Below are 18,770 nucleotides of genomic sequence, written 5' to 3' on the forward strand. Positions count from 1 at the left end.
AATAATCACATTCCTGTGGTGTTGACCACTGGATGATAATGTTATATGGTCTCTCTAGTCCTCTTCCTTGCCACACAGGCAAATATTCTGCCACAATGTCCTCTGACTTTCCACTAGCTATCCTCTTGCTTTGCGTGTTGAAGGACTCCTTAGGACTTTATGTCTCCTTCATACCCAAACACCAAAGGGCCTCCACCTGTTCATGTGAAGTGCTGCAGACATTTTTGACTTTTCTAAAGCAGTCCAAAGGAAAAAAAAATCAATTTAGTAATCTTCAAGTGAATGTCCCTCACAAGTGTATAAAAACAGAGCACTTTGTTTGCAGAAGGTTTTAGATGTGCTAAACCTTAAGTGCGTACGTCCCACAGAAGGAGGGTTGCTGCTCAGACTACCCATGTGCTTAAAATTACACAAGGGCTGTAGGGTTTTTCTGGTTTGGGACCCTGAACCATAAACCGCACAAAGGAGATCTGCCAGGCTTCAGATGAACCACAAAGGCGAATTTAATCTCCTCAGAAATGTGCGGCTGGCTTGATACAGATTTTCTGGTGCACAGATCAAAGAAAGAGTTGTACGCTGGGCTAGTATGTGTCTCCACATGTGAAATAGGTGGGGAAAAATGGAACAAAAGTAAGAAAACAAGGAATGGGGCCTCAGTCTTGGTAAGACTGCTTACATTTGGTAAAGAGACTCTTGCTTGTTGGCTAGTAGCAAGGACTGGAGAAGGCACGAGTTTTGTTGCTGTCTTGTGACTGCTGCAGACAACCGCCAAATAACTACACTAAGTAGTTTGCTGCCTGCTTCTTTCACCTCCTTAGGAAAAAAAAAAAAAAAAAAAAAGACTCTTTCAGCCTCCTGGGAGAAGTGGTTAGGCAGAAGTGATTCCAGATGGGAGAGGATGGGGTGGCTTTTGTATTCACAACATCCGTATGGCACATATGGCAGCGGACGATTCAGAGGGCTCAGGGAATTAGGTGACAAGTTGTGTGGCTCTCCAAGGCCACTGCTGAAATCAAAGGGTAAAGAAAAGAGCTGGCTTTGAGGTTTCCGATCCATTTGGAGCATCTCTGCTGTAGGCACAGGGCATGCTGCATCTCTCTTTGCATAAAGGAGCCACAGAGATGTCCTCTTGGTAGCACAGACAGCGCGGCCCTGCCAGACGGATGTTTCCATCAGTCTGCCTTCTTGTCCCGGAGAACAGATGATATAACTCTGTGCCTGCTTGGGCTGCTGGACCTAGGGAATAAAGTAACGGTGTTTGTGGGAGAATTTAAGTGGCGTAATAGAAGTGTGCTCAGAGCAAGAGTCTGAAGATTCGGTATTTTTGTGAGCTGTCATAAACCAGGATTCTGTATCCTTCCCCAGACAGGTCTTTGACAGCAATCAATAACTAGAAAAATGAAGTGAATTGTTGGCAGCAGGATTTAATATCTCCTCAATACGGTACTTTGTTTTATTTCTGTGTCTGGCTGTCATCTACTGGAACAAGATCTGAGAGAAGTGAAACAAAATCCAATTTTTGTTGCTTCTTCCTCAGTAGGAGAAAATCTGTCTTATACCATGGGACTGGTATAATTACACCACTTATATATATATATATACCGGTATAATAATACCAAGACTGCATTGCTCCACGGAATAACTGCTCTACTTGTCCCCCATCCCCAAATTCTTGAAAACCTCTAAAAGGTTAAACATAGTTCTGCTTTGACCTGGAAAACAAGAGATGTCTAACGTATTTTTACGGATTAACTTTTCCGAGGTGCATTATTTAACTCATTACTTCGGTGCTCAGCTGAACTGTCAGATTTGGTCTCTGTTGTGACACTTGCAATAATCTCCAATTAGACACAACAGATTACGCTGGGAAGCCAGACGTAAAGCAGGCAATGCCGAGCTAAACGGGCAGGCTGAGCACAACATATGCTCAAGGGTGTCCCGCCACTCTGCATGACTAGACATGACGAGATTTGCGGGGAGGTATGCGATGTGGGCCAGCGGCGAAGGGAAGGTGTCGAGCTCTTGGCACACTTGCCTAGCAATGCGAGGAGACACCAGGCAAATTCCTCGGCTTTGCACAAAGGCAGGGCTGTCTGAAGGGCAAACACCAGCACTGTGCTGACTCCGAGGAACACAGCCGCCTCCTCTTGCACAGCCACAACAATTTCCTTGCATCGGTGAGGTAGTGCCGTTATCAGAGTTACTGAACGGCAACAAGTACCACAGCAGCATTTGGTTGTTCAAAGCAAAACGGGATCTAGGAGACAGCTGCTCCCTGGCACAGAAGCGATGCTGTGAATTATTCTGCCTATTACGGGGTTTCGAAGCAGTGCTTATTTTAGGGAGGGGTGATGCATCCATAGTCAAGGCTGGTTTATGGAGCTATGCAGGACCTTTTTGTTCTGAATCTTTAATAGGACAATCCCCATTTAATCCTAGAATCTGCTGCAATTTTCAGATCACCAGATGAGATGGTTAATGCTGAGACTTGCAGGACAACTACAGGTTTTCTGTTGCTGTAATTTTGTCTTGAACCCTCACCTAAGATGTCATGGATGTTTCCTTTACAAACTCTCCCCTCCCTCCACCGGGAAAACGTGTTTAGTAAATAGCTCTGATGACATGAGGCACTTTTTATTGTTTGAGTTAAATGAATGTAATAGACTTAATTAGTTACACATTTCCCTAGCAGGAAATAGGAAACCATTAAAACTACTGCACTAAAATATCCCTCAGTTATTGCTTCTTATAGCACATGATTTCAATTTTACTCATCGGTCCTTCTCCCATTGGGTGGGTTCAGCAGAGGTGCTCTAAGGGCAGCAGAGGTGCAAGAAGGGTGCAGGGACACGCCAGGTGGTGGGGCTGGGAGGTGGAAGCAGGGCATTCATGGGATGGTGACATCCCTTCTCCTCTCACTGGGGCCTCTCTATTGTGAACGCCCTGTGCTGGTTCCCCTGTGAGCCCCAGATGCACCAGGTATCCCCTCCATAACAACAAGCAAGGAAATAGAAAAATAGAAAAGGCACAAAAAAGAGGACGAGCAGACAGAAAGCCTTTTAATTTGAGTGAGTTCAAAGCAATATGCTCAGAGGATAACAAGTATGATATACTGCTCATATCAGTTCAGGGCCATGTTGAAATAAGCTGAGCCATTTAATTAATGAATGTACTTAAAACAAGGAATATAGAGATAAATATCACTGAGAGGTGCAATTATTTTGACAGATGCAGCAAATAAGGTTTGGTAATTCCTCATGGAAGGATTGTATGCTGTTTGCTTTCACGGCTCAGCTTTGGGTCTTGCTCTCTGCCCTGGGGAGGAGCAGGCAGAAAACCTGCCATTACGTATTTAGGATCTTGTGCATGTGGCCTGTATAGCAAAATGGGTGATGAAAACAGTACTTCTCCACAGCACATCATCATTCTTTCATCTCATTCTCTCCCTCCCCTATCAACCGTCATATAGATTATATGAGAATAAACACTTGGGTGAGACACAAATGGAAAATAATTTCTGAATGAGCCCAGACTGTGAGATGTTTTTTTTCCCCTGGCATTTCTGGGACAGTTTTGGATGTGCCTGATTCTTGTGTCACTGCTTTTGCTGTGCTGGAGGATGCCACCTCATATCCCGAGCGCTGAGATCAGGAGGGGCACCTCCACGTGCATGTGGTTGGCAGGTTTTTAGGACAGTAGGCAAGGATATGCTTTTTCAGGATATTTAATTCACCTCTTTGCTAGTGCAAGATACTGCACAGCTGGCCACAGTCTTTGCTACTAGCTTCTCTGTAAACATCATCTGTACAGGCAGTCTTAGCAATTACTTAATTAAGATCTAAGGGGGAAAGGGGAACACAAACTTGCTATATATTTCAAAAGGAGAATGTTTTGGTTTCACGTCCCTTTCTTCCAGTGGCAAACACTTGATCTAAGCATCACTACCTCCAGCTAGGCCCTACAGCTTGGCAATTTAATCTTCAAAGACATCAGATTTAAATATTTAGAAGTCTCTGATTCCTATCCCAAGCTTCCCAAGTGGCAAATCCACGCATTTTACCACACGATGAGTGAGACACATTACATTGGACGACAGCATCACCGTGGGGACAAGACACATCATGCTGGTGCTCAGGAGCATGCCAGGAAGCCAGACCCGGGCTCTGCCCCTGGAACAGCTCTGTGTGTCTGCACTTCTGCTGCTGAGGTAGCAGCTGGATTGAAATCCTTTAACTCTGTCACTGAAGATTGAGAACTGCACATCTGGAGAATCAAACTCTTCCCCAAAACAATTACGCATGATTTATATCATATCTAACTTTTCATCTTTTTCTTAAGTCAAAATACATATTTTTATCCTTGTCAGAGGATCCCCGAATGTTACACAAAGTTCATAATAAATCCGTAAGTTTTCTGAAATCCACCTGCTCTGAGATTCTGGTTATAAACTCCAAAAGCAGGCTTGCTTTGACCAAATGTAAGTCGTGTTCTGCAGCGGGGACCTAGAAGTCAGGGCTGAAACTTTTTGGAGAAATCTGCCACTTGTGGATGAATATAGAGGGAAGTATTCTATCTGATTGGGGTCTTATTTTGTTTGGAAACGAATTCTATTTGTATGAGCTCTTTGCAGTTTAGCAGCTATGGTTAAGTCTGCCGTGAACACAAACGGCATTATCACCTGTTTGAGTAAGGTACTGAAAGCTACAAACTCACATTTTCTAATTTCAGAAACCTGTTTACATTCTTATTTGATAGCATCCTGTCTTTTCTGATGCTTCATTTCTTCCATTTCCAGTTACAACTGACTCTTCCATTTCTTCAGTCATACCAAATATTGCAAAAGATGAATTACACAGAAATAGATGTTTGGCACTTTGTTAATACTACTCAGCAGTAACAATCCAAAAAGCATTCTAAAGACTCTAAAAGCCACTCAGAAAAATAGATAAGACTCATTTAATTTATTTTTGTGATGCTGTTAGTGTCATCTTCAAATGTCATAGCATTTTCTCTTCTTTAAAAGCCAATTGAGAATCTGACTGCAATTCTTTTAGCCATTTTGCTACAACTGTTGATTTAACTTGAAAGGATGAGTGTTTTTATTCCACAGAAAATGTCAAAATAGAAACAATCTCGCTCTAAAATTCAACATCCCCCACCTTTTGAAAGCATGGCTTGGCACTGCAAACTGAAACTAGTTTGGGGTTTCTGACCCATGTTACAATATGACTGGGAGATGCCTTTATGCCTTTGCCTAGACATTTAAGAGTGTCTTAGTAATTTGTTAAGACTGCAACCGTCCAAATAAAAAAGGTTCTGTTTTTTTTTTTTCTTTCTTTTTTTTTTTTTTTCAATGAAGACACTGCAATGTTCATGCATATGATGCTTTTTTAATAGGAGGAAGATCCACAGATTAAGGAGCTGTCTGAGAACTCCTGCTTCCAAATGATGGTCAATAAATAAAGTCCCATGGTACAGAGTCTGGGTCCTCAGCAACATCAGGGGCCGTAGCCGCAACTCAGCTCTGCAGATCAATTCCTGTTTTGCTATGCTACTTGCTAGCTTAGACATTACGAGGTACCTGAGATAACATCTATTTTTTTTTTGCCTTTTACAGCATTGATTAATGTCAGCGAAAAGCTTTCCACTGACTTTCACATTCCATCGACAATTTTTGATTCAGATTTGTCTCCAGAGACATAAACCACATGTTCTACAGAAGAAAATGGGATAGAGTAAAGGCAGTGGGATTTTAAAATTTTTATCCCATACTGGTTCTTCTACATGTATAACATAATATTGATGTACTGCCATTTTTTTCCACTGAGTATCCATCTAAGAATAGAAAGCACTACAGTGGTATTAAGAGACCTCTTAACATTGGCCGAATATACTAACTGCTTAAGATGAAGGACTTTCTCACAGCAACTTGTATGGCCTCTCCTACATTAAAAGAAACATCTATCCATATTACAGTGACAGCTAGAAGGAGTACAGCTGTAGGAGTTACTGCTACTGCATTACCACAGTATCATAAAAAACTACTTAGGATAAATTTCTACAACAGCCATTACCCATCCTCACGAAGCAGTCACACTACAGCTGAAAGGAGAGGACTCTTTTCCTGATGCTCATGCAGCGATGTTGCACAGTTGAGTGTTTCAGACATTTTCATGTTAGGCAATCTTTCTTTATAGACATAAACAGTAGGCAAAACTGAAAGGAAATTTTGGAATAGGTTTGTCAGTAGCTACACTAAGCACTACAGGTTAAATGTATGCATACCCCTTCAGCTGATGATGTGAACAACCACTCAGCTATATTTAAATGATAACTTGAAAAAAAAAAACAACAAACAAACCACAAAACACTAAACACAGGGAAAGAAAGCATTTCAGAAAGAGCTTGTAGGCACCAAAACATTTACTAAGTCTCAGATGAACCTCCTAGAATCACCAGGGAAATACCCTCTTATGAGTTCCTTGGAACTGGTGGGGACTTTCCAAGAATATTGTTAAAGTTTGTCCTAGCCCAGCAATTCTGCTTTTCAAACAAATTTTTTTTGGGCTTTCCCCAGGTTCCCTCATTGCCCTAGACAGCTAGCGAGGAGACCCTGCCTGAGAGACCTTCATCTCTGAACACAATGTGGGAACAGCTGATAAAGACACGTTGAAACTTGCATATAGAAAAAAAAAAAAGTCAATCATACTGTGGTGCTGTGAAGGAGACCTAATTATAATCCTTTTTCATCTCAATTAACCTTACAGACAAAACAAGAAGGCATCTAGTCCAAAAGTGCTGATGAAAGAGAAAGGCTAAACACAGACAGAAAAATCTCCACTGCTGCAGTGCTACTGTAAGCAAAGTGGAAAATCAGCAAGCCAAATTTGAGACTGTCCACATCTGTCCTGTTAGCTTGACATATCGTGTGAATAGTCACTAAAGGAAAACTCAGTTTATAACAGGCATTCGGGCATACTTTTGTTGACCCACACTGCAATTTTAAAGCAAACTTTTAGCAGCTTAGGGGAGAGAGAAAGAAAAGGAAGAAAATACATTTCTTTAGATGCTGAGCATCCAGAGAACTTACGTTTGCAATAAAGTGCAGAAATAAACAACTTCTTGTAGATACTGCCCTCATGCTGCCTTCTAATTGTACTACATAGATCAACGAGTGCAATAGGGAAGAGAAAAACAACTTGGCGAAGAATTTAAATGAGATGTTGGAAAGAATTGGGAAAGTCATAGTCAAGCCAGGATGCAGTTGTAAATACCACAGATAATAGATTTTCATATATATTGTTTGCAGCGACTCCTGTGCAGAGCATCCCCCCTCGAGCCAGACTCCACGTTCCTTACTCCTTTCTCATATGTTAGGGATGTCATTGCAGATCTCTCTTGTGAGCCCTCAGTCCTGTCGTAACCTCCGTACATGTGGTTAACACCTACACACATAACTGCAGCTAGGGTTGCCTGGGATGTCTTGTATAAGACAGCCAGCTCTTTGGAGGTAAAGCTCTTACAATACACACAGGGGTCTGAGAAAGGAATTCTGTAAAACCAGGATCTCCCAATGGCTCTGTGATGGGGTCTTTGTCCTCACAACTCCTTCCCAAGGCACCAGAGGTTGCCTGACGCTCCCTTTACCTCTGCCAGCTTTTATATGAATCACTGAGCCCTTTTCTCATTTGGGACTGATATTTCTTCTCATTAAATGCAAATGCATATTCCTAAAAGACTCTGTCTGCAGAGAAGTCTGGCTAGCCTCAGGAATAAATCATCTGGCCATAGGCAGGCACTTCTGAAGGTTTTACCACAGTGAAAGGAAAGCACTATGTTATGTTTTCTAATAAACGATTCGCTGCTATGACAAACTTTGTTAGTCTCAAGATCTGCTCCTAATCCCTGCCTCGTTCCACCTCACTTGGCTGTTCCATCCAAAGGCTCCTTCTGCTTCTCACATGGCGACATGGCTAAAAGCAGACGGCCACTTCACCTGCCCAGTGCCAGGAGGGCTGAGCTCTAACTGCAGATCCCAGATAATAAATAATTATAATTATTATCCTCAGAAGAGTCCAAAACCCAAAAAACAAAATTTGAGTTCCACTGAAGTCAGAGGGAGTTTTGCCAGAAACTTCAGTGCTGGCAGGATTTCATCCAACATTTCTTTCACATTAGATTTAATTAGAGGTCGATAATGAGGCACTCTTAAAATTCTCCACATCTGGGGAAAGAAAACCATGATTAGATTAGAGTGTACAGTTATAATTCACAAATTGGATTGTTAGAACTAGTTCTCCTCTGCTTTTTTTCCCCTTCTTTGCCAGGAATAACACAATTAAACTCAGCGTCTCCACACGTAATCCAGTCAGGAATGACTGAAGTACGGTGGTGTTGGAGAAACCTGTTGCAGACTATTGAAATGGAGGCCTGATTTAGGGTTCTCATTTCAGATTAGATGAAAGTCAGATTACTTCACATATGGTGCTTTACAGAAGATTGCAAATTAACCACCAGTCATCCAAGAAGATGCCTACAGATGGAAAAGAAATCAAGAGGAAATTAGAGGAAGAGTAAACACCCTTTTTCTTCCATCAGGTTAATGAACACGGACATTTTTCTTGCCAACATTGTCCCTAGCTCAAACAAATGAGGTTGTGTTCCTGGGAAACAGGAAACACCCTTCAGAAACACCCTGCAGAAAATCTCAGCTGTGAGCATGCCAGAACTGAAGGGTCTCTGGTTTTACCACAGGATCCCCAGAAGCCAAGGTGGGGACCCAAGCCCTGAGATGCCATGCCCCACACTGCCTGCTCACTCCACATCATGGGCTGGCTTAGTCCTAATGGTGAGACTAATTCAGCTTTATATTCATAAACCACAACGTTTTATTCCCATTTGTCTGCTAGGTCTCTCATCTGAGGACCTATAGGTATTAGGAACTGCATAGAGGATAAGATTTCTTATATTTATGACGTCGAGCAGCAATAAAAGGTACGAATAAACATCCCGAAGTAGACGTTGTATTGGGGTCACAGTAGGGGTTCTTCCAGATAGGGGATTCTGGTGCGAATCCACCCACTGGCTTTGCAGATCCATGCGAGAATGTCCAAGTACTAGGGAGGAATAAATTACAATAGAGTAGGGTAACACTGCTGATACAAAAGTTGCTAATGGGAGATGCATGACAAAAAGGTATCCTATGTTCAGAAAAGAGGGAAAATGGGGTGCTTCAGATGAAGTTCAGAAATCGGGAACGTAATTTTCATATTTCTTGGAAAGATAATACAAACAAAACAGGTGTATTTATATTTCAGTATTCCATAGCAAGATTGTTGTTTGTTTTCCTAACCAAGTATTTTCTTGTTCATGTCAAACTACTTCAGCATTCCAGGTCAGAAACAAACAAACAAACAAAAAAAAAAAACAAAAAAACACAGAGTAGAAGCTGAGCTCGACATAATACTGCAACATAAAAACAAAGTCGGTCACTAGTCGGAATAATGACTGGAAATGTGGATTTCATTTCCATTTGCTTTCCTGAGTAAGAGCTCCCTGGCTTTTATTAACATTTGGAAGAAATCATGCTGACTCCAGCCCGATTAGAAGGGGAAGCCAGTAAATTTAACACGGATTATAGGATCACTGTCTGGATTAAACTGACCAGGGAATGACTTCAACCTTCACTTTCAGAAAATACAATAGTTTCCATTTGTGAATGCAAACGAGTGAACAGTGTAGTTACAGCCATATCATTTTATCCATGACCACTTTTTATTTCACTTCCCAGAGGATTACTACTTTTGCTCAGAATAATAAACAATAAAAAAAAAAAAAGCTGTAAAATCTGGTGATCTGAATGGATTTAGCCCCAGCCTGCTTCAAAACAGCCAATGTTCCTGATCCCTGGTCACAAATCACAGAGATAACGGACCATGGCCAGAAGCCTGCTGCAGCCGTGGGAAGGACAGACACATGTAGGATGCAGAAGGGATGAGCGGGTAGGCAGACTTCCTCAGAGACAATCCACACTTTAAGAGTGATCTTCTCCTTCAAATGTCCTTTGCTGTTTCTGTGGAAGTCTGTGGGAAGGCAGCACTGCTTCACTCTACAGCCTAGAAAAAATATTGAGTTTCTAACCTGCTTTTGGACAGTTAAAACCAAAATGAGCAATGAAATTCAGCATGATCATAAGATCAAACGTCATAAAAAGCCCAGTGCAAATACAGTGTAGGCCCTAATTCTGCCCTGAAGGTCTCATAATTTCATCCTCATTGAGTATAATTGTGCATAACTCCCAATGTCACATCCACTGAAAAAAGAGTCAACTTTGCGTTTTACGTGCAATGTGAGATCTGTGAGTGATGCCAAAGAAACTTCTGTCGCTGTTTAACACAGTCAGGCTCACATACAATTTACATGAGCCAGCTATTGGCATCCAAGGAAATCTGACTAAAACCACGGAATAGTTGTTGCTCTTGCACAACCCTTTTTCTTCTCTACTTATCAAGAATAATTTTGCAATGAAGAGACTCATCTCACTTCTCCAAAATATTTCTGGAAACATGCAACCTTCAGAAAACAAGGTGATACTTTGTTCTGAGACTGACGGGCAGCTAAGCAAATGTTATTCTACTATTTCATGCAGTTAGTAGAAACAGGCATTATGGTGTGCAGGATTCCCCAAATATGTGGTATTTCTAAACAGCAATGGTAAATCTGGGGACCTGATCCTTACTTACACCATGAATCACTTCAAAGTGTTGAAGACAAATAGAAATGTGCTTCTGAGGAAGCTCCCTCATATATGTATAAAGTTTCCCCTTGTATAAAATCGATACGTTTTCATCAATCCTAATCCATTCACTTGGGGAATGTTGAATATATGGCCAGAGCGTATAACAGCCTTTCTTTTTGCCAGAACCTGGAGCACCCCGAGGAGCTGTATATACAATTGTACTGATTCTGTAATATTATGTAACAGAAATGTACTCTGTCACTGTCTGGCCAGCCTGTACGATCCAGAGGGAGTGAAGCTCTGCAGAGCCTACCTGCGCTCCAGCAGTGCTGGCACACACTGCGTGCTGTTGGCGTGCTGGGCTTTTCCCAAAATACGGGGCTGAGAACAAAAATGCGTCCCTCCAGAGGCAAGGAAGGGAGTCTGAAACCCAAACAACTGCTTCTTTTTCCACAAAATGTTTTCTCTCTATTGTAAGAGCATACCTTGTTTTCCAATTCTTTTTAACTCCTAGGAAAGCAATCGCCTCTTCTGATGGAAGCGATGGCCAAACTCCTGGGAGCACAAGCATGGCCCAAAAGAATATAAAACCTTCTACCACTTTCTCTCTTAATCTCCAGTAAATCCCCTTACATTATGTTGAATTAGATAACAGGAAGGGCACTAATATTTCTGCAGATAAGAAATAAGCTGCCCTCAGTTAAACAGCCCCTATTATTTATATCCATGTAAGCAAAGATCATGGTTTAGAAGATACCCCTTGCCTGGCTTTTTGTTGTTGTTGTTAAAGCCATTTGCATATTTCATATAAACTTGCGAAGCTGCAGACACAAGTTATTAGAGTAATGGGAAAAGCCTGATGGAACAAAGCTGATCCAGAATGTGGATTGAGGAATATTATATAACTATAAAATGTTTCCAGAAAGCAAGTGAATAGTGCCCTGAATCTGCGGAGATGACATCACTGCCTCCTAAGAACTTAATTCCCACAGATCCATAGTATCTTATTATTATTTACAGGGGAAGCACTGAGTGAGATTGCCTCCAAATCGCACTCTGTGCAGCCATTAGGCTTAGGAAGGGGTGTTGCCTGTAATGGTTTGTGTAACTGGGTTTGTGGGCTTCTCCTTTATCACTGGTGTGCTGCTGAGATGTGGAGCCCAGCCGCATCTGAGGATGGGGAACTGACTGTCAGCACCTGAATGAAGGGAGAAAAGGATCTTTAAATACTTTATCCAAGCCGCAGATGGTAGTATTAGAAACCCAATTAGAAAAGGACATTTTTTTTGATATGCACTTGAGCGCTTGAGTCTGAACTGTAAGTATGAAAGACACAACCCCAGGTAAAACAAAATGTGTGTAGCGATTCCAAATGAGCTGTTTGAGAAACCATTAGCAAATAAACTGCCTGAATCGACATTTCTTCATTTCACTCAGAAATTAATCTGCGCTTCTGTGGTACAGGTCTGATTGTCCAGCAGTTACATTAATCGTCAGTAGAAAGCTCAGTATTCAAATGATTCAGCCAAATATTCATTCGCCATCAGTTAACGCGTACAGCAAGAGTTAGATGAGTAACTCCTTTTACCTACTGAAATTAGCAAGATCTGGACAAACTACCTGTAATAACTTCTTTGATGAATGGAACTTTTCCTCCTTGGCAGAGAACACACATAACTTTTCTGAATGTGCTTACTATTGTAAATCATTTGTTTTATCATTGTCCCAGCAAATGAAGGGAAAAAGACTGTCGAGAGATAAATACCTGTAGTTATCCAATCTGCATGCTTAGACTCGTAAAATGCATAATTTGTATAATTTTCTGTTCCTGAGTGGAAATATATTCTTCCCCTGCAATATTTGCTAAGTATGTTCTTGCAAAACAGAGCAATTTTGCAAATAAGCATAAAGAAGAAACAAGAACAAGCAAAACAATGTTTTTCCACATGAATTATGGCATATTTGTATTTCTGTTCAGCTAGCCCCTACACTGGGTACTCCTGCTGACAGTTCTGATTTCAAGCCCCTTCCATCTCTTCCATGTCCACAGCCCATCCTTCCCCTTGGCTACCCTCGCTAAAGAACCTGCAAATTTCCTGCTACACCTGCAGTTTCAATAAACCCATTAGACACCTAGCTGCAAAGATTTCACAGCATCAGGCAGGGAGATCACGTTAATAAGTTACATCTACAGTGTTTAAGCCACATAAATCTCTGCAGGACTGATTATGTGCTCAGCTCTGGCTTCAACCACCACGAGGGAGGTTAAAGCCAGAGGAGCAGAGGGAAGGCATCTTCTCTTGCCTCCGCTCGGACACTGCCTGGTTCACCTCCCTGGAGAGAGGTCTGGCCATATAACCGATTTTTATCCCAGCCTGAGAGAAGCCTTTTGTGTGGTCAAGTGAAGAAACAGCCTGACAGACTGTTCCACGTGTCTAATCCTGCGAATCAGGACCAATAATCGTCTTAAACTCTTCAGCAGATCTATTTTTAACGAGTGCCACCCACTATCTGACTTTCGCCCCCTGACTCCAGATGTAAAGCTATTGGCTGGTGGCTAATACTGGACTTTCACTGGGGCCGTATAATCCATTAGGATTATTCAGTGAGATGCTTCCCCCTTGCTCTTACATAACCAAGGGGACCTTTCTTATTTACCATCAGAATCAAGTGTTTTCTAAATTCAGGCCTGAAAAGCTGTACGCTCCTATCTATCCATTTACAAATACAGTAAGCATTCTGGCCTCAGATAACTAGGCTTCTCATCTAAAGCTTTCTGCTTTTCAGTAATTGTGGCAATTAAATCTCAAATAATAATATGTCTCAGTTTTGACTAGTTTCAATTTTTCCTTGAAAAAAAAAACACAAAAAAAACAACTCAAAAATTCATCACAGCCTAAGGCCTCTATAACTCTTAGGGATATGAGTTATAGTGCAATTGAGTCTGATGACAAGTGCATTTTGAAAGATACACACATACATAGACATTAATGTTGTCTGCCAGAATATCAGTTTTCTTTGAAACATGCAAACTCACACTGCTTTCCTTTGACTGAAGGAAGAAATCTGCCAATGCTTTTAAAGTTCACTATGAAATACCTCCCCTGTGACAAGAACTGAGTGGAAAGATTTTTCCCACTCTCTGAAGAACTGCAAGATTTTGGAAATGTTTCATGTTGTGCTTCAGAACAATCTATCAACCCTTTGAAAATCTTCAACGACCAGAAATCAGCTTTCCTGCCATTGGCTCTATGCAGCCAAAAAGTTTGATTCTTGTGATTTGGAAAAAAATTATTCACGTTTGAAGTGTTTAATTTTTTTTGAGCATATTACCTAAAATATTGAAATGAAAAATCAATACCACTTAGAAAAACATCAATTTTCTTATTATGAAAATCATTTAAAAATTAAACCAATAAATTTCTGTATACATTTTTGTTTACCAAAGAAAAAATTCTATTATTTTCATGTCACAATTTCTCAGGGTGACCATTTCCTTAGGAATCGATAGTTCTCTAGGACTCAGTTGCCTGGGTATGTTATAGTGGCTGAATTGAAATAATTAACTTGAGTAAGAGTCAGGGAGAACTACCATACCTTGGCAGTGTGGCACCAGTGCAGTACCTAGGGAAGACAGGCAACAGTGGATGACAGCTGGCTTTGTTATCTGTTTAATGACATACTCATTTCTACCCAAGAACCATAAAAATATGAAATGTTTCCTCGTAGATTAATCAAGGAAAATATTGTTTTAATTTACAGAAATTACAAGTTTACATTGGCCAAAACTTTGACTGTAGGACTGTAGTATTTTATTTTTTTATTTTTTTTCTCTATAATTTCAATTATAAAAAAAAAGGATATGTTCTTTATAGTTTACATGAAATAAAAAATTTAAAATACCCATTCAGTAGATAGTCAAAAGTCTAGCAAACAAACGATTTCAAAACCAAAAGCGTTACCATAATTTATATGTCTGGGTTTAACTTTTGTAGCAGAAAACACAATGTGTGATTTCATGACTACACCTTTATGATGTCTTTCCCTCATGGCTTCCTTTCCATTCTGTCCTACCAAATATTTCTGTAGTGACCTGCACATTGCTGATGCCAGCCCCAAAGCAGAGCCTGCAGATGTTTGACACATGCCCTTCCCATCCAGAGCTGCTGTGCAGTCTTTGTAACTCAATCAGTGGGCTCAATCAGCCAGCTGGGGGACACAGGCTGGGTGATTGCAAAAATATGTTGCCTAGGAAACCAGAAAATCCTGAAAATGTAACATCGCCCGATGAAAAGAGTTCAGTCGGTGATTCAAATACTTTCTCTAGACTTAATTTGGTTTCAATGGCTTTTTTCTTTTTTCATTTTGACTCTTTAAGAAGAAAAAAAAAAAGTAATTTTATTTTTATCTTAATTTTTAAAACTATATCACAAATAGTTCATGGGATTTGTGCGATGATACAACAGAGGTTGCTGGCAGAACTGGAGGCTGACCTTCCATCTCTTGACCTTCTAGAGCAGTGCTTCAACCTTTCTACAGATAATTAACTTTGAGATATTTTTCATAAAATCTGTGGTCCTAGCTGGAAGTTCAGCCTTTGTCATTATTATGTTCCAGTGACTGCGAAGCATTGCAAATCCATGGTGTGTGTGTATCAGCAACCACAGACTAGTTACCCAGCTAAATGCAACTTGATTGCTTTATGTGCTTTATTCTTGATTGTCTCTCAATTGCAGAGTTGTAGATTTTTTCATCTTGTGCATTTTTAAAAACACTTGATTAATTTTGAAAGGTTGAGTATAACATTTTCCTGTGTTTTGCATTTAATATCACTTGGATAAAGGCTGGAACAAACAATTATGAGATGCAACAAGAGATTAAGGGTGTGCAATCAGTGCCTGCTTAGAGTGTCTGGCTTGGGAAGGGCTGGAAGCAGACGCCACGATGCTTGTTATGGTGCTGTCTGACTGGGGCATCACATGCAATACCCTTCATTACTTCAGTCCCTAATGGACTGAATGACTGCGTCACTATAATCTGATTTTAAAAGAGAAATAGCCATAAATGTCTGCTGCACCAACGTCCAGGTTGGATTTACTAAACACCTGGGTGTATTGTGATGGAGAAACCACCATCTGTTGCTGAGCTTCTTGCCCCTTCCATCCTCTGGGCCTCTACCAACAACCTCCAGGAGCAATCAAATCTGCAGAATGACTCAGGGGTAGAGCAGGGCTCAGAGACCAGAGCTCAGTGAAAGATGTCACATTGCAGAGCAGGTCAAAACAACCATGCAGTCACTCACAGCCACCCACCCACTCCCCCAAATACATGAGTGTACTTGGAGAAGCTCTGGCTGTGGAGTCATCCCACAAGCATCTGTGCTATTTGCTGCACTTCATCCTCCAGAGGGCCGTGGCGATATGGGTCGTGTTTGGAGGAAGCTAATTGATGTTCCTGAGCTAAGAGGGGGATGAGAAGACTGCCTGTGAATCTGTACTATGAAACAGAAATAAAAGCAATCCCAGTCATTGCGTATCTGGGCATGTTTATGTCATTTTCTCGCATATTTTTCTACCGTGAAAGAAAATAAATTACAGGAGATCCATCAGCAGCTTTTTCTGGCTGCTTCCAGCTGTGCTTTTATAAATGCTGTGGGTTTGGAGAATGCACAATATTTCCTGACTCTCCCAGTCATGCTCCAGCCCTAGTGAAACTTGTGGGCAAGAGCAGTGAGCAGCACTGTAGACCACTTGTGTGGTTATGGAAGACCCTTTGCCCTGACCAGCTAAAGTTTTCCTTGGCTTTTTATTTCAACCTTGGATACTCAGTTCTGGATCCCAGTGTTCCCATTCTCCAGGGACTTTTGCCTATGATAGACATCAAACAGTAATAGTGGGCATTATCCTGTGAAAAAAAGCCAATAACTTGGAGAGACTCCTTGGCAAATTCTCTTCTAGAAAAAGTCCTGTTGTCTATACACTTTATTAAAAACAAAATACATGTAATAGAAAAAGAAAGAAAGTTATGAACGACTTGCCTTCACTGTTCGGCTTCTGCTGTTTGGCTGTGTTGTGCAGAATATATTATACAAACACACACAATCCCCCCAACAAAATTCTCACAGACCTAAGGGCTTACAATTTCAGCAGACAGTTCTCAGTGCACAATCACATGGTTGTTTCAGTCGTAAAACCTCTCTGCTAACTAAATTTACATAATCCAGTGACAGATTGTACTCTTTCTGTGGAGACAGAAGAAATAATCAAGTGCAGGACAGAAAATCCCAGACACCCGTATGACTTTACTGCCAGAGAAACCAGTTGGATTCTTGAATTACACAGAACATGTCAACAAATAGCAATAATGTAGTGAACTAAGGCCCAGAATGGTTTGATCTCTATTCTCATACAATGCCTGGCTTGTCCAGCTTGGGTCTAAACTTCTTCTTTAATATCAGTGGTTAGAGAAAAAGGAAATACAACATCGGCACCAGTCTTGTAGAAAGACTTTGGCGGCAGTAGAGAAGTGTTCGTTTCTATTTCATCTCATTACATATTTCTTTGGTTGTTAAGTGGGATCAGTTGTGGAAGGAGGGCATTTTTCTTTCTATTTTTTTGGAGGATGATTCTTTTTAAAATAGGGTCTGCTGTATGTTACAGCTCTCTGACCTGTGGCATAAAGCTAGCACATCCCTAGGACATGCAAGACCAGTGCCTCGATACCGAGCTCAGTTTTCCTTCCCGTTGAGGAAGCCACGGAGACAAGACTCTGCTCCCTGGTATATACTTTCTCTTAATAGCAGTGGAAAACCAGACCACAATGTTTTACTTGTTTCAAATTTCACATCACAGAAATCCTCTCTGCATTAGCACAGGCTCCCCAAACCCTGTGGAAGACATCTGGTTTGTGTAGATGATTAAATGTAGGTCTAGTAGTGTCGTGCAATTCAACCTCCTTGTCCACAACAGTCAGGGGCCAGTCCCAGAAAACACTACTTACCTTTCCTTCTCTTCTAAATAACTTAGTAAAATAATAGGCGAGCAGGCACTTCTGCAGTTCAGATTTACAAACAAACTGGCATTTGTCAGGTTATCTACCTGTGCATTATAGTCACTGTTCTAAGTGAGAAAAGCACATTCATCTGCCCAAAGCCTCCAGAATGGAAAGGAAAAAATAAATAATAATAATAAAAATAAGAAAACGTTCTTTATTGAGAGATGGTTCTGGATGGTTTTGCAACCTTAGGCAAACATTAGCAGATCTCTCCCCTATTTCTATCCAAATTATTTTTTAAAATGATTTTTAATTGGGCTATTTAGCATAATGGCACAGAATTACCCCTTCAGCCAAGAAACAGCAAATATTTTACCAGGTTTTGTCTCCCTTGTCTTGTTTTTCATTCCCTGATCAGCAGTATCTCACTCAGTGCCTTATGGAGAAGATGTTGCAGAAGGGTTACTTCTTCCCTCAGACACATTCAATGCTATTTTTGCTTTGCCCTTGCTTTTCTCTATCCCACATTATTTTCTCCTCCCCCTGTTCTCATTTTCTCAGTTTCCTTTGATTTTCTGTCTTCTTTATCTTTCCTCTTCGTTTTGAGCTGTAGGTGCCCCGCAACACCCCTGTCCTTCCAACTGCTTTTGGTTTTCAAACCCCTGCAGCTGCAGCCAGGAAGAAAGCAGGAGCGAGGAGAGGCCAGAGGGTCGCGTGCTGGGGAGCGAGAGGGAAGCCAGGAGCCAGAGGTGGCCAGACCGACCAGGGTCGGTGAGGGACCAATACACTGCGGATGTAATCAGAAAATAGAGCTAAAAAGGACAACTAGAGAAACTGAGGGGGATGAGGGTCCAAACTTCCATTTAATTTCAGTGTTGCCTGGCCTCCTCACTCCCTTAGATCTCTTCAAATTGAGTTAAATCTTGTGGCCTTCAGGCCGGCAACTTGCCCACTGACTGTTATTAAGCATCCAGCTTGTGCACCTCCTGAAGGATGTGTCAGGCCCTGTTTCCACAATGGAGAAGTGATTTATTCCAAC

The 18,770-nt window shown here is 41.2% G+C and overlaps 1 protein-coding gene across 1 annotated transcript in view; it reads right to left on the bottom strand.

Annotated features, from left to right (window-relative positions):
* The window catches only part of WFDC1 (WAP four-disulfide core domain 1), an 81,063-nt gene that overhangs the window by 31,934 nt on the left and 30,359 nt on the right, over positions 1-18,770 (bottom strand). The window contains exon 2 of the mRNA XM_080551871.1: positions 677-813. Coding sequence (XP_080407997.1) covers positions 677-813 — 137 coding nt within the window. The remainder of the gene's footprint in view (positions 1-676; positions 814-18,770) is intronic.

Source organism: Anser brachyrhynchus, assembly GCF_964034855.1.
Source record: "Anser brachyrhynchus genome assembly, chromosome: 12".
In the NCBI taxonomy this organism is placed as follows: domain Eukaryota; kingdom Metazoa; phylum Chordata; class Aves; order Anseriformes; family Anatidae; genus Anser; species Anser brachyrhynchus.